Source organism: Odocoileus virginianus, chromosome 11, assembly GCF_023699985.2.
Source record: "Odocoileus virginianus isolate 20LAN1187 ecotype Illinois chromosome 11, Ovbor_1.2, whole genome shotgun sequence".
NCBI lineage: Eukaryota > Metazoa > Chordata > Mammalia > Artiodactyla > Cervidae > Odocoileus > Odocoileus virginianus.
In genome coordinates, this window is record NC_069684.1 from 14,267,362 (window position 1) to 14,282,810 (window position 15,449).

At 42.9% G+C, this 15,449-nt stretch overlaps 1 protein-coding gene across 1 annotated transcript in view; it reads left to right on the plus strand.

The window, feature by feature from the left end:
• NIBAN1 (niban apoptosis regulator 1) overlaps positions 1-15,449 on the plus strand; it is a 174,043-nt gene that overhangs the window by 86,317 nt on the left and 72,277 nt on the right. The window contains exon 5 of the mRNA XM_020870563.2: positions 2,686-2,853. Coding sequence (XP_020726222.2) covers positions 2,686-2,853 — 168 coding nt within the window. The remainder of the gene's footprint in view (positions 1-2,685; positions 2,854-15,449) is intronic.

Consider the following 15,449-nt stretch of genomic DNA (forward strand, 5'->3'; position numbering starts at 1 on the left):
ACTCTTTAGAACCCCTTCAAAGAACTTTCCAATGAAATCAGTCAGAACAGATAATATATTTATTGATTTATTGATGAGATCAAATCAGAAGGAATGAAAAGGAATAAAAACCACAAGGCCTGGGTGACTACTGCCGCTTGACCCAGAACTTCAGACTGGGTATTTCAGTGACTTTTTAAATTGTATGTTGTGGCCTTCTCAGTTTTAAAAATAGAATATTCAATAGGAGATCATTTGTGATATCCTTGTAACTCAACTCAGAAAAAATGCAGACTGGAAATAATGGCATCTGGAAAATTATTGTAAGAAGTTAAATGAGTTATAACTGGAGGATAATAGAAATGAATTTTATGGGGCTTGCTAAAGCATTGAAATGTAAAGGGTGAATGTTGCTTTCAGTTGTTTATACGATATTGTGACATCTTGGAAAGGGCAAGGAGAGCTGTTTCACAAACTGATTGCTGTGTGATTCTAATTTTATTGGAAAGAATAAAGGCACCATGAAGATTGGAGGAATTAACTTCACTTGAGAAAAAGCACTAAAGGGTTTATCGACATAGGTCTTCTTTACACAGTAATTGGCCAAAACTTAGTGGCGTTGGCAAACCAAACTGCAGTGAAGGCTGGAAATGTAGTCTTTAGTCTATGCAGGTACTTGCTAAAGTAAAAATCAGGGATTTTATTACTGAGAAAGAGGAGAGGATAGAAATGTGTTACAGCCAGAGGTCTCTGCTATAGTATTCAATCATTTATTCATTTGTTGGCATTCGTATGTTGATTCATTCCTTGGTATTTTGCTTAGGACTGGTGAGCTCAAGACTGTGCTCCCAATATGCACAGCTTGGTTAAGTTCAGAAATGGAACTCCCATGAGTGCCCCAGGAAATCTATTCCATGTCTAAACCAGTCTCAGCTTGCCAGTAGCAAGCCTGTTCTCCAGCTTTCCTTGTGGTTAGGATCCATTTCTTGGTATGCCCAGTGCTTTCACTTGCCTCTTAGTAGGTCCCTCTCCGCTTGCTTCCCTTGAGATAGTGCCCATTATGTGGGCAGGGAGCCCAGAATTCATTTTTCCTTCTGCTTGTTTTCCACGACTCTAGAAACAAGCTGGGGCTCATTTAAATGAATGCAATATCATAGAAATGGAATGCACGGAGAAGAATAAAGTTTGGACAGGAGATCTGAGCAATTGTATGGCTCAACTTGAATTTCTTGGAATTGATTTTTAAGAAAGGGCTGAAAGTTCTATTGTTTAAGGCTTTAAAAATGTCCTAGGACCTCATAGCATATTTATTCATTTAACAAACTGTAGTACAACATCTACTAGGTTTGTATGCTATGAGTTGAGTTGAGCATGCAGAGATATGTATGATGGAGCCTCCATCCTCAAGGAGCTCCAGAGCAGTGGTTCTGCTTCTGGGAGAATTAATTGGAGGTTGTTGTTGTTTAGTCGCTCAGTCATGTCCGACTCTAGCCTGCCAGGTTCCTCTGTCCATGGGATTCTCCAGGCAAGAATACTGGAGTGGATTGCCATTTCCTTCTCCTGGGGATCTTCCTGACCCAGGGATCAAACCTGCATCTCCTGCATTGGCAGGTATATCCTTTACCTCTGAGCCACCAGGGAAGCCCTAATTGGAGGTGGGGGAGGCTTATCTCACTTTATGTCCCTCACTCTGGGTGTGGGAACCAGACACAAACACAGATCATTATGATATTTCGGGAAGACAAGGTAGGGGGCGCCCTAATCTGTCTCCGGTGGCAGAGGGTGGTGCCAACTTTTGATGGCTTTTGAACTGAGTTTCCAAGGATAAATGAGACTTTTCTATGCAAAAGTATGGTGGAAGGAAAAGGAAGCATGAATTGCAGAAGCAACATGCAAAGTCATGGGAAGGATGAAGATACCTCCCTTGGGAGAGCAGAGAAGAGAGTGGGGCAGAAAGCAGCACAGAACAGGGCAAACACCAACACTTAAAGAGAAAGACGGAGAGAAGGGGCAGAGGAACCAATAAAAGTGAAAAGGGGCAGCAATGTTTAAAAAGCATGGAGAAGGTCACGCTCCTGGAAGTCAAGGGAAGAGAATGTTTTCAAAGGAAGGGGTAACTGGCTGCAACAGATAATTCCTGATCAGGTTGAAAAGGTGGGTAATAAAAAAGAAGCTGTAAGCCAGCAGTCAGGATGACATTAGTGACCCAGGCTGTTTGGTTTGGGGACTGGTGAAGAAGGAACAAGTCTAGGGTGAGAATAGGGGTTGATGGCATCAAGGCTGCAAATGCTGGTTTGGGAGTGACGGGGAGGCGGGAAGAGAGTGGAGAGCAGAGCGCAGACCTGGTGAATCAGGAGCTGGTAGAGTGAGTGTCCAACAGGCGGACACAGTGGCAGCCGAGGAAAGACGCAGCTCTGCCTGTGGCTCATTCCAGGTGAGGAAGCTGAGCTCGACTGTCTGACGGCCTTGGCCGTCCCTGTGGATCGGAGGTGAGGCCACCTGCTCAAGGGAGGCAGGTGAAGCTGGTGCGGGATGCGAAGGGAGCCTGAACTCTCCTTTTCCCCCACCCCGCAAAGACATTTCATACCACCTTTTCAGCCCACTGGCTGCCCCACAGCCTGAAGTAAACCCTCACAGCCTGAAATAGGAATTTTAAATAAGACATGCACATTTTAAAATGTCTCGGTGTCTTCCATGTTTCTTCAGCGTCCAGTGAGAAGGAGAACACGCAGCCCTTTGTGGTCCTGCCCAAGGACTTCCCGGTGTACCTGTGGCAGCCCTTCCTCAGACACGGCTACTTCTGCTTCCGGGAGGCCGCGGACCGGAAGAAGTTCAGCGCGCTTCTGAGCGACTGCATCAGACATCTCAACCATGGTACGGCACGGCCGCCCGCTGGTCCCCCGCTGGGCTGCCTTTTCTCGCTTGGCCTGGTCAGTCAGCTGTAGAGTGATTTCTTGAAAGAGCCACAGATGGTGTTGCCTTGGGGAAGGAGAGGGAAGCTGAGCGAAGTGTGAGTTTCGTACACAAAGAGCGCCGTCGATTTGCTCGCTGCTTAGTCGGGGCAGGGTGTGCTGCGTGTGTGTGCTTGCGTGCTAAGTTGCTCAGTCGTGTCCAATTCTGTGCAACCTCATGGACTGTAGCCCGCCAGGCTCCTCTGTCCATGGGATTCTCCAGGCGAGAATACTGCAGTGGGCAGCCATTTCCTCCTCCAGGGGATCTTCCCGACCCAGGAATCGAACCCTCGTCTCTCATGTCTTCTGCATTGGCAGGCAGGTTCTTTACCACTAGTACCCTCTGGGAAGCCCAGGGCAGGGGAGCCTCAGTGAAGCAGGACATGGAGTAGGTGTCTGAGGGCCCGTGTAGGCAGAGCACCATATTCATGTATACGATTTTGAGTATAATGCCTCCTCCTCCTCTTCTGTCCTGATTGTTTTTTTAATATTTATTTTAATATTATTTATTTTTGGCTGTGTCTTCGTTACTGCACATGGGCTTTCTCTAGCTGCGATGAGCAGGCTTCTCACTGCAGTGGCTTCTCTTGATGCAGAGCACAGACTCTAGGCATGTGGGCTTCAGTGGTTTCGGTGCTTGGACTTAGATGCTCCGTGGCATGTGGCATCTTCCCGGACCAGGGATTGAACCGGTGTTCCCTGAATTGCAAGGTAGATTCTTAACCACTGGACCACCAGGGAGGCCCCTGTCCTGACTTTTAAAAAATTTCAATGACATCAAGAACGAACCAGTTATCCCTAAGAAAATCCTAGTCCTTATGACATTTCATTTTTCTCACTTTTATTTCCGAATTAGTTACTCAAAACTTTAGGGTACATAAGATCACCTGGAAAACTTGCTGAACAGAATTTTTTTGGTTCCACCCACAGATATTCACTGGGTCTGTGGCGGGGCCCTGATTTTGCTTTTCTAACAAACTGCCAAGAGATGCTGATGCTGTTGGTCCACAGACCACACTTGGCGTGGCATTGCTTCAGACCATGTTGCCTCTATATATCGATTTAATTGTTATGTCTGTAATAAAAAAGACTGCTCATTCTGGTATGTGATATTTTTGAAAAGTTGATGTGAATACTGGTTTTTCTGGACTCCACAAGGCCTTCTGTTACAGATAATTGAGCTCTTTGTCATTTGGCAGTTGGAAAGGTAACCAGTAAGATGTTATTGAGAGCTTACTCTGTGCCAGCCTCTCTAAAGGTATTAAGAACAGAACAATGAACCATGCAAATTCCCTGTCTCTGGGGTCTACATTCAAACAGGAAGGAGGGACAAACACATGCACCAATTCAGAAGACAACTTGATGGTTGTCAAAGATATATGTTACAGAGTAACTGGAAGTTGTTGCATTGGGAAGAATGGAGAAGGCTGGTCAGAGGAAGCCTCTCTGGGCAGGTGACATTTGAGTCGAGTCACCTCATTCTTCTGTGCCTTTATTTCCTAATAAAGCTAACTGCATTGTATACTTTGGAGAAGGAAATGGCTACCCACTCCAATATTCTTGCCTGGAGAATCCCATGGATTGAGGAGCCTGGTGGGCTACAGTCCATGGGATCACAAAGAGTCAGACGTGACTGAACAACTGAACACACACACGCATTGTACACTTACTTTAAAGTTCTGAGGTTTCCCTGAGAGTGTCAGTTCCACAGAGCAAAAGTCGCTAGTGATGCTTCTCAACCTGTTCTTGATTTTAGCTGGTGTAGTGATAGGAGGCTAATGGAAAAAGATAGTGTCGCTCTATTTTGCTATAGCAATTCTGAGTAACGTTCGTCATAATACTGGCTCATAACTCATTAGGGACTTTATAGAAATGTTACCCTTATTGATATCTTGTCTTGTGGTTTTGATGTTTTAGAGAGCAGAGAATTGCCCAGCACTGCCTGCACCATCTTACTCATTTTTTCGATTCACCTGCCCGTCTGTGTGCAGGGCCATGGTCTAGTATGAACATGCTGTTGGCACTGAACACAAGAGCCATGAAGTTTCACTCAGCAGAGAATGTTCTCTACCCAGCCAGATGGGGCTGGCTTCATTCTCCCTCCATGTACATAATAGGAATTTCTCTGGGGAGTTTTTGGAAGCATTGTAAGCTTGCATTTAGAGTCCATTTATGGAAGATATCAGTCGATTCAAAACCCCACTCTGCTCTCCAGTATGTTATCAAAGGCACTGAGATAATGAGGTCTAGTCACATGGCCCTAGTTCTTCTGTGTCACATTCCTCTGTCCAGAAAATTCACTGAGGTTTTCTGCAGACTTAGCATGACTTGGCAGACCTTCCTGTGGCTCCCGTCAGAACCAGAGACCTTCAGAACATTGTAGAGAACTATTCTTGATGGCAGTGGGCCAGTGAGCCTATGGATCTCTCCTCTCCTGCCTGTTTCTTTGTTTTTGACCACATAATGTACCACTTATCTTTACTGAGTCACTTTTTTGGGGTTTCAGTCTCTCCCTGTTATTCATTGTAGGATCTTGAGTAAACCATTAAGAGATTTCACAAACTCCCAGTTAACCATTTTTTTTTTCCATAATCACCTGAAGAGTTTAGAAATAGGTATCAGATGAATGCTGTGATAGCACCAGAAACCCTGAAGGGGCTATGGAGAGCCTGCTGACATTCATCCCCAGGCAACTGGGGTCTGGGCTGTACGCTTGTATTGTTGTCGATGGGCTCTCAGGCCAGGACGTGCTGCTGCTGAGAATTAGGTTTGAGATATCCTAGCAGCATCATTGATCCATCCATTCACAGGTCCTCAGGGATCTTTGTTCCCTAGTTTTATTGAGATATAATTGACATATAGCATTGTTATTAGTTTCAAGTGTACAACGTAATGTTTTAATATATGATCATTGTAAAATGATCAGCACAAGTTTAGTTAACGCCTGTTAACTCAAGAAGTTAACAGAATTTTTTTCTTATGAGATCTTTTAAGATCTCTTCTCTTAGCAACTTTGTGATATACAATACAGTATTGTTAACGATAGTCACCATGTCATACAGTACATCCCCTGATTTTATTTTATAGCTGGAAGTTTTTACATTTGACCCCCTTCATTCATCCTACCCCCATCTCCTCTGGAAACAACCAAACCAATCTGTTCTCTGCTTCTATGAGTTCAGTTTTGTTTTGTTTATTTTTACGATTCCACGTGTAAGTGAGATCGTACAGTATTTGTTTCTCTCTGTCTGACTTATTTCACTTAGCATAATGCCCTCAAGAGATCTTTCAGGGAAGACCATCTCATTACCTTCATGGTGAGTTCCCCCCAGGATTTCTGCCACTTGGTGGGGTGGGGAGGGGTCCCAGGATACCTCCTGCTGTGCTCAAATTCCCACCACACAGTCCAGGCCACTTATCCTGGGAGTTCTGGGTTCAAACTGGTCTAGGTACCCATGTCCATTCATCCTGAATCTGGAACCACTTCTGTTCTTGCTTATGGAGGGGGTTTGTCCATATTTAACCCTGACAAAGGGTCTGATTACACCCTGCTCTTGGACAATAAGGCTATATTCCAAGGCAGGTAAGAACAAGTAGAGAGCTGTCTGCTCCTCTTTCCTTCAAGAGACAGTGCTTCCTTTGGGTGCCTCAAAGATTATTTACACTCCTAAGAAGCACAGAGGTATGTGTGTATGTGTGTGTGGTTGTTATTTTTTAAAATTTTTATTTATTTAAATATTTACATATTTATTTATTTATTTTTGGCTGCATTGGGTCTTAGTTGCAGCATGCGGGCTTCTCTGTAGTTGTAGAGTGCAGGCTTAACTGTCCACAGCATGTGGGATATTAGTTCTCAGTCCTGGAATTGAACCTACATCCCCTGCATTGAAAAGCAGATTCTTAACATCTGGATCACCAGGGAAGCCTCTGTTGTTTTTATTTTTGACACTCTTTCATTGAGCAGGCATAAGAAAATTCCACAAGAGTAATCTTTAGCATCCCCCTTCCAACACACTGGACTAAATATGAAGCCCATTGTGGGAGGGGGAAAGGGGAGGAGAAATTTCCCCTTTAGTTCTTTTGGCTGGCAGTTAAAATAACAGAAGATAGATTAACAGTAGAAAACCAAATTTATAACCTGTGGATGGGGAATTCACTTAAGTATGAAGAATTTCAAAGATAGCAAGATATGGTGAGATTTATATATATTCTAGACTATGGAGAAGGAAGTGGAGGGTCTGAGCTTCAAAGGGAAGTAGGTAATTCAGGCTTCTAAATTCATAGAAAGCTAGCAGCATTAATATTTGGTGAACAAATGTTTGCTGGGCCATCCAAAGACAGTGAAACACACCCATCAAGAAAGGAATGGATAAAGAGGATGTGGTACATAAATGCAGTAGAATATCATGCAGCCATCAAAAAGAATGAAATAATACCATTTGCAGCAACATGGATAGACCTAGAGAGTGTCATACTGAGTGAGTCAGAGAAGCAGAAACATCCCTTATATGCAGAATCTAAAAGGACGTGAACAGATGAACTTATTTACAAAACAGAAGCAAACAGATTCACAGAGAACAAACTTATGGTTGCCAGGGGCAAGGAAGGGGAGAAGGGATAGTTAGAGAGTTTGAGATGGACGTGTATTCACACTGCTATATTCAAAATGTAGAGCCACAAGAACCTATTGTATAGCAATAAGAACTGCTCAGTGTTATGCGGCAGCCTGGATGGGAGAGAGGTTTGGGGGAGACTGGATACATGTATATGTATGGCTGAGTCTTTTTGCTGTCCACCTAAAACTATCATGACAATGTTAATCAGCTATACTCCAATACAAAGTAAAAAGTTAAAAACGACCGTGGGACCCAGAGAGGACTTTGATCCAAAGGCTTTACTAGGTTCCTCTCTGTCTACCACACCTAATACTTTACTACACTTATCTATGGTGATATCTTCTTTCTAGGACAGTCCTCCTACCTTAATTCTTTTAGTCAGTAAAGGGAAAGTTAAGAGGCTCTTCGTGAATCTTTTGGGGCTTTGATTGTTTTCAGCTCAAAAGAATCCTCATACTAGAGTGGCACAGTTTGGGCTGCCACTACGTAATCAGTCCCATCACACGACACGTGCCTCGAGCAATTGCTGTCCTCTGTCCTTGTGGAATCTTACTGCAGTGCCTTGTCCAAGATGGGAGAAGTCAAGTGTTCTAAATGCCCACTGCTCCAAAAATGAGTCTTATATAAAGCCAAGATGTTCTAAGACAGTCCTGTTGTCCAAAATTCTATTCATAATTGTAGTTTGCATAATGTGATCCTTGTAGTTACAGAGATGCTGTCATTGTTCACTCAGTCGTGTCTGACTCTTTGCGACCCCATGGACTGCAGCACACCAGGCTTCCCTGTCCTTCACCATCTTTCGGAGCTTGCTCAAACTCATGGGCCATTGAGTTGGTGATGCCATCCAACCATCTCGTCCTCTGTTGTCCCCTTCTCCTTCTGCCTTCTATCTTTCTCAATATCAGGGTCTTTTCCAGTAAGTTGCCTCTTCACATCAGGTAGCTAAAGCATCAGTCTTTCCGATGAATATCCAGGGTTGATTTCCTTTAGGATTTACTGGTTTGATTTCCTTGCTGTCCAAGAGACTCTCAAGAGTCTTCTCCAACACCATTGCAAAATATGGTCCTTGTAGTTACAGAGTTGTAGTTAAAACTATTAGCATACGTAAAGGGCTGTACACATGCAGTGTGGAATAATGATCATTATCAATGTGAATTCTGTCCTTCCAGCTCAGGAAAATCATTCCTTGGCATAAGAATTTTCAGGAAGGGGGAAAAGTGTTCCTGGCAGGAGGAATGGGATTTGTTGGGGCTGGAAGAGAGTCAAAGCATAGACTATCAGAGGAACTAAAAGAATTTCATGTGGCTGATGCTCAGAGAGGAGAGAGATGCCAAGTGAGGATCGAGAGATGGAGTCAGACTATAAAGGACTATGTGAAGCATATTAAGGGATTTGCACTTTATTCGAGTACCAGTTGGAAACCATTGAAGGGTTCCAAGCACAGAAGCAACTCAGTCATATTTTCATGCTAGAAAGGTCACACACCCTGGCTGCTGCGTGGGCAGTGGATGGAAGGTAGCCACTGGGATGCCAGGAGGCCATTTAGGCAGCTTTGGCAGGCGACAGATAGTGGTAGCTTGCACCAACGAGGTAGCTTGCCACAGTGGAGGTGGCAAGAGATGGCTGAATAAGAGAGATATCCAGAAGTAGAATCAACAGAATAAGGATAGATCATGTGCAGAGTGAGGCGGTGGGAGAACCCAAGGAAGAACTCTAGTTTTCTGCCTTTCTCTGAGATGGTGGGCACCTTGTGTGAAAGAGGAGCAGGCTTCAGTGACTTCCCTGGTCAGCCAGTAGCTAAGACTCCATGCTTCCAGTGCAGGGGGCCTGGATTCAACCCCTGGTTAGGCAATTAGATCCCACGTGCCCCAGTTGAAAGATCCTAAATCTTGCGACTAAGATCGAAGATCCTACGTGCTGCAGCTAAGACCTGGCGCAACCAAATTAATTAATTAATTAAAAAAAAAAAAGAGGAGCAGTTTCCAGGGGAAGTTTGTGTTGAGTGTTGCAGGTGTTGAGCTGGGGAAGTCTAGGGACATCCAGATGAGAGAGTCTTGTAGACGGATGCCCGGACAAGGCTGGAGAGCAGGAGCACAGTCCCGAGGGCAGACAGGTGGGAAGTCAACAGCCTGCATGTGGTCATCAAAGCCACGACTAACCTTGGAGAGAGGATATAACTTTTGAGCTCCTCGAAGACAGAGGAGAAACTGTTGACTGAAGGCCTGGCACCTGGTACAGGCTCTGCAAATATATCCCCCTTCCATCCTCAGGTGTGGTTGCAAATATGCCCATGGAGGGCAAAGTATGGGGAGTGTGTTGAGGTAGCCTACAGATGTCTGCACCCCAAATCTGTAAACATTAATGCAAAATAGGTGGGTGATCTTGTGTTAAATACTAACTTCACTCACTACATGGATCTGTGATTTTACCGTTGAACATTTAAGCAACGTGTTCATTAGGAATACCAAGTCCATGTGAAATTCAGTAACTCATTTAGGCTCTCTGACTCCCCCACTCAATTGCCAATGTCTCTTCTGTAGTTTATTTCAAGTTCACTACTACCAACCTGCTTTGGACTCATAAAAAACATTTTAAGAGTCTTTCAGCTGATTTTACTTTTCCCAATTACTTCCATCTCCTTTCATGTGTAATGGTCAGATAAATCATATTTAAACACAATTGTTTTTATTAAAAGCCTTCAGTGGCACTGCCATTTTCAAAAAACTGAAACACTTTATTCCAAAGAGACTGGTTGTGTGTGCTTGATTTCCTCCTCTTCTCAAGTACAAGCTTCCTCTCCCCCAACTTTGCTGCCCTACCACTACCACCTGCTTTTAATGGAAGCTTTACCGACATTTTGGACCTTCTCATAAAACTGAAACAGTTCATTCCTCACCTCTTCACCTCTCTTGCTCCTTTAAGAACAAGCTTCAGACTGACCCCTGCCGTGAAGGCCCCAAGAATTACTTCACTTGTGTCTATTATCTGTTCCAGTGATTGGATGCCTACAGCGTTCATTTTCATGTCTGGGTGCCTAGTTCTCTAACTCTATTGTAAATTCCTAAAGGTAAATCTTGTACCATCCTGTGCCCGTCTGTGCGCATGCATGCTGAGTTGCTTCAGTTGTGTCCAACTCTGTGCAACGCTATGGACTGTAGCCTGCCGGGCTCCTCTGTCCACGGGATTCTGCAGGCAAGAATACTAGAATGGGTTGCCATGTCCTCCTCCAGGGGATGTTCCCGACCCAGGGATCGAACCCACGTCTCTTAACGTCTCCTGCATTGGTAGGAGGGTTCTTTACCACTAGTTCCACCTGGGAAGCCCTTGTGTCCTGCAGTGCTCAGGTAAATATCTTGTGTTTCTTAAAATTGTTTAAAGACACTAATGAATTAACAATGAAAGTAAAGCTGATTTCAGAATTTGTGTGATTTTTAGAGATGATAATTATAAATGTGGTTTGGCCTAATTCATGAATACACTGGCATGAGTGAGTGAAGGAATTGTCAGTATAAAGCATAAAGGATTTGAGTAATAAAGGAGTCACACGTTAGGGCGTCATCACTGGAAGAAGGTGATTCTGGAACAAAGGTGGAATGCTGGCAAAGTTTTGCTCAGCAGTACTCTGCTAGTTTGAAGAACAGCCAGGACTGCCACTACACAAACACCAGTTGCTGTCATCATAGAGAGGGCACAGTAGAATATCTGGGAAGCATAAGGGCCCCTGCATTGGAAAAGATAGTATTAATATATAAAAAATCACATCTTTCTTGATGAAGAGAACACAATTATGTAAAGACACTTCGCAAACTTCTGCTTTATCTGGGACTAGTTCAATCACGTATTACATTTATGTCATCCAAGGGTGTGTGTGATGGAGTGAGTTAGGCTGAATGTGGAGCTGTAATAGTGATTAAACTTTGGAATCAGTTGCTGTCAGAGTTGTATGCCTTGAGCTCTTATCCCAGAAATCCCATGTCAAATCAAATGCCTGTGTTAGATTGGATTTTGACACTTGCACATTTTAAGTGTTCAATTAATGCTGCTGAATTAAATTGAAGTTTAAAACAGAAAAGAGTCATATAATTCAAATTAGCTAGAGAAAATCCTTTTTGGTGTGTTTATTTGAACACCCATCACCACTTATGAAACAAGTTTATTACTTGAGGGACTAAGTGTCTGATATGGGCATCAATCAATTTTCACTGAAAATATACAGTGACTTTTCCTTTTGATATTTGAAAACATATTTCTGGTTTTGTGGCATGTGCTTATATTTGTATACACACATATCTATGAATTAGAGAATTCTAACTGTGCTTGGGGAGCCTAGGTGGCTCAGTGGTAAAGAATCTGCCTGCCAAGGCAAGAGATGTTGGAGACGAGGCTTCCATCCCTGGGTCAGAAAGATCTCCTAGAGAAGGAAATGGCAACCCACTCCAGTGTTCTTGGCTGGGAAATCCCACAGAGGAGCCTGGAGGGCTCCATAGAGTCGCAGAGTTGGGCATGACTGAGACGCTGAGTACACATACACGCAGTGGTGATTGGACTCTTTTGGACACTTTACTACAAAGGAATGATGTTTGGACATAAATGAAAGTACATTTTTTATAAACATCTCTTTGAATGCTTTTACTTATAAAAAGAATTTCATTGTCCACATTTGTTTCAATGCATTAAAACCTCTAGTGTTGTAAGCAGAAATGTTTGCTAATTACTGTAGACATCAATTTCCAGTTTTCATAGACTGTCCCCAACAGAAAATTTTAAAGGATTCTCTCTGCTTGGAGACTGGTCTCTTCTTGAGTTAGCGTGCCCTTTGCCTTACACAGGTAATACTCAACATATTCTAAATATGTGACATTCGTATGTGAATGTCATTTTTTCTTGAGACGTTATCATTTCCCCCTCTCTGACCCTTGTTTACTATTCATAAAACTCTAAATTTGGAAAGGATCTTAGTGATCACCTGTTGCATCCCTTCAGAGTTTATGATAAGGATCAGATAGTAACTCACTTGTCCAAGGTCACAGCTAGTGAGTGGTAGAAAAGCAGTTGCCCTGACACCTAGTCTTTGACATCTCAGTTAAACACACCATACTGCCTTTTCAACATTACTTTTTAAAAAAGTGATTTGCTTATTTATGGCTGCTCTGGGTCCTCATTGCTCCGTGCGGGCTTTCTCTAGTTGCGGCAAGCACAGGCACAGCCTTCTTATCGCCGTGGCTTCTCTTCTTGCAGGGCACAGGCTGGAGGCGCGAGGCTTCCATACTTGCAGCACCCAGGCTCAGTACTTGCAGCCCGTGGGCTTAGTTGCTCTGCAGCATGTGGGATCTTCCCAGGCCAGGGACTGAGCATGTGTCTCCTGCATTGGCAGGCAGAAGCTTCACCACTGGACCACCAGGGAAATTCCTTCGACATTACTTTTTAAAAGAATTTTTCATCTTTCAGTCATTCAAAGCACATTACTATTAAATCAAGTTACTCTTGTGACACATTTGCATGGTCCAAACCGAAGCAAACCTGTAGCCATTCACCAGAGGTCATCTGAGACCGGGGATATGTCTGGTTTCTTGATAAGTAGCACTATCTGATACCTTGGTATTTTGTCCACCAGCTAAACATGACTATATTTTTTAGTTTAATTATGCTTGGGAAATAAAATACTTGTCAATGTCGCTGTTTACTGGTTAAATTTTGTATAGTATAAAATACAAACCATATATGGTTTTATGCAGTTTAAATAAAAATTCTGATTTGTAAAGGCTTGTGAGGACATGGGTTGAAATACTTTAAATGTAATAAATCTAAAATAAACCAGACAGAGAAAGACAAATACTGCATAGTATCACTTAAATGTGAAATCTAAAAAAACAGCAAAGGATAGAAACAGAGGAGAAAAATGGTTGCCAGGGTTACAGGGTATGGGAAATAAGGAGATGTTGGTAATAGGGTACAAAGTTTCAGTTATAAGATAAAAAGGGTCTGAGGATCTAATGAAAACATGGTGACTGTAGTGATAACACTGCGCTGTATAATGAAATTTGCTAAAAGAGTAAAACTTAAATGTTCTCATTGCCCCCCCTCCACCCAAGGATAAATACATGAGGTGATGAATGTGTTAATTAATGAGATGGGTGTAATCCTTTCACAATGTCTATGTACATTAAATCACCATGATGTACATTTTAAATGTCTCATAATTTTATGTCAACTTTATCTCAATAAAACTGAAATAGTAGGACTCAACATGTTTTATTCATATTATGTATACTTAAAGATTTAGTTAAATCACTTGAACCTCTCAAAGAGTTGGAGCCAACTAACTTGTGTTAGTCACTCAGTAGTGTCCAACTCTTTGTGACCCCATTGACTGTAGCCTGCCAGGTTCCTCTGTCCACAGAATTCTCCAGGCAATAATACTAGAGTGGATAACCACTTCCTTCTCCAGGGGATCTTCCTAACCTAGGAATCGAACCCAGATCTCCTGCATTGCAGGCAGATTCTTTACCGTCTGAACTGCTTAGAATCAGTCCAGATCTAAGAGTTGGACCTGAAAAAACAGGTCTCCATCAGAGACCAGAATAAACAGAACGGCTCCTCTCAGCCATTGAGCATTTACCACCACTATATATATATAGTCTTTGGTTCATTTGCTGTCTAAAGCTATGTTTCCATAGAACTACTGTTGAATATTTTTTTTGGCCTGTCAAACACACACTATAGTTTCAGTGAAACCACAGATTCTTGCCTACCTTCCCCCTCCACTTCCAATGAACCAAGTAGTTATTTTGGTATGAAAGTCTAAAAATTGTGTTATTACGATAGTTAAAGGCGACAAGTTAGAACAGTAATCAAAAAGATTAAGCAATCAGAGAGGCAAAGTGAATTCAAGCAAAAATTTTTTGTCTGTGCTATTTGGATTGGATAAATTCCAAAATCACAGGACAGTTTTTGATGTTATTATGACTGAAAGCTTAAATAGCTTTCCAGTTTTTTAACTTGTAGATGGAATGTGGTTAAGATTGAAACAGGCTTCTTAAAATGACAGAGCAAATGGTACGGTTGTTTTAATATGTGGCTAAGGCTTCCCGGGTGGCTCAGCTGGTAACGAATCAGCCTGCAATGTTGGGGGACCTGGGTTTGATCCCTGGGTTGGGAAGATCCCGTGGAGAAGGGCACGGGCTACCCACTTCAGTATTCTGGCCTGGAGAATTCCACGGACTATGCAGTCCATGGGATCGGAAAGAGTCGGACACAACTGAGCGACTTTCACTTTCAATAGATAATCAACATTACCAAAGAACTCTATCTGGCATATATTCCAAATTTCTCTTATTATTTATTTATGGCTTCACAGGCTCTTCGTTGCTGTGCTTGGGCTTCCTCTAGCTGCAGAGAGTGGGGACTATTCTCTAGATGCGGTGCATGCACTCTTCATTGTGGTGGTTTCTCTTGTTGCCATTTGTGAGCTCGAGAGCATGGGCTCGGTAGTTGTGGTTTGGGGCAGTTAAGCCCTGTAGAATCTTCCTAGACCAGGGATCAAACTGGTCCCTTGCATTGGCAGGCAGATTCTTAACCACTGGACCTCTAGGGAAGTCCCCAGGTAGCTTTGAAAAATCAACATTCAGGAGAGCTTGGAGAAAATCCTCACCTGTTGTTATGGAGTGGTGAGCTGCACTTGTCCTTCCCACCCTGTAAACAAACTGAGAGCATATGAAATGAAAGAGAACCGAGAATAGAATAGAACTCATTCTATTAGTTGTTTTGAATTTTTAAATTAAACATTGAGTAGCTATAAAAGAATGCTTATGAAACTTGCAGAAAATATAAAGAACATACAGTTAGTTACCTCTTTTATCTTAGGTGCCTCTCTCTGATCCTATTACCTTCTTTTCCCTTTGAG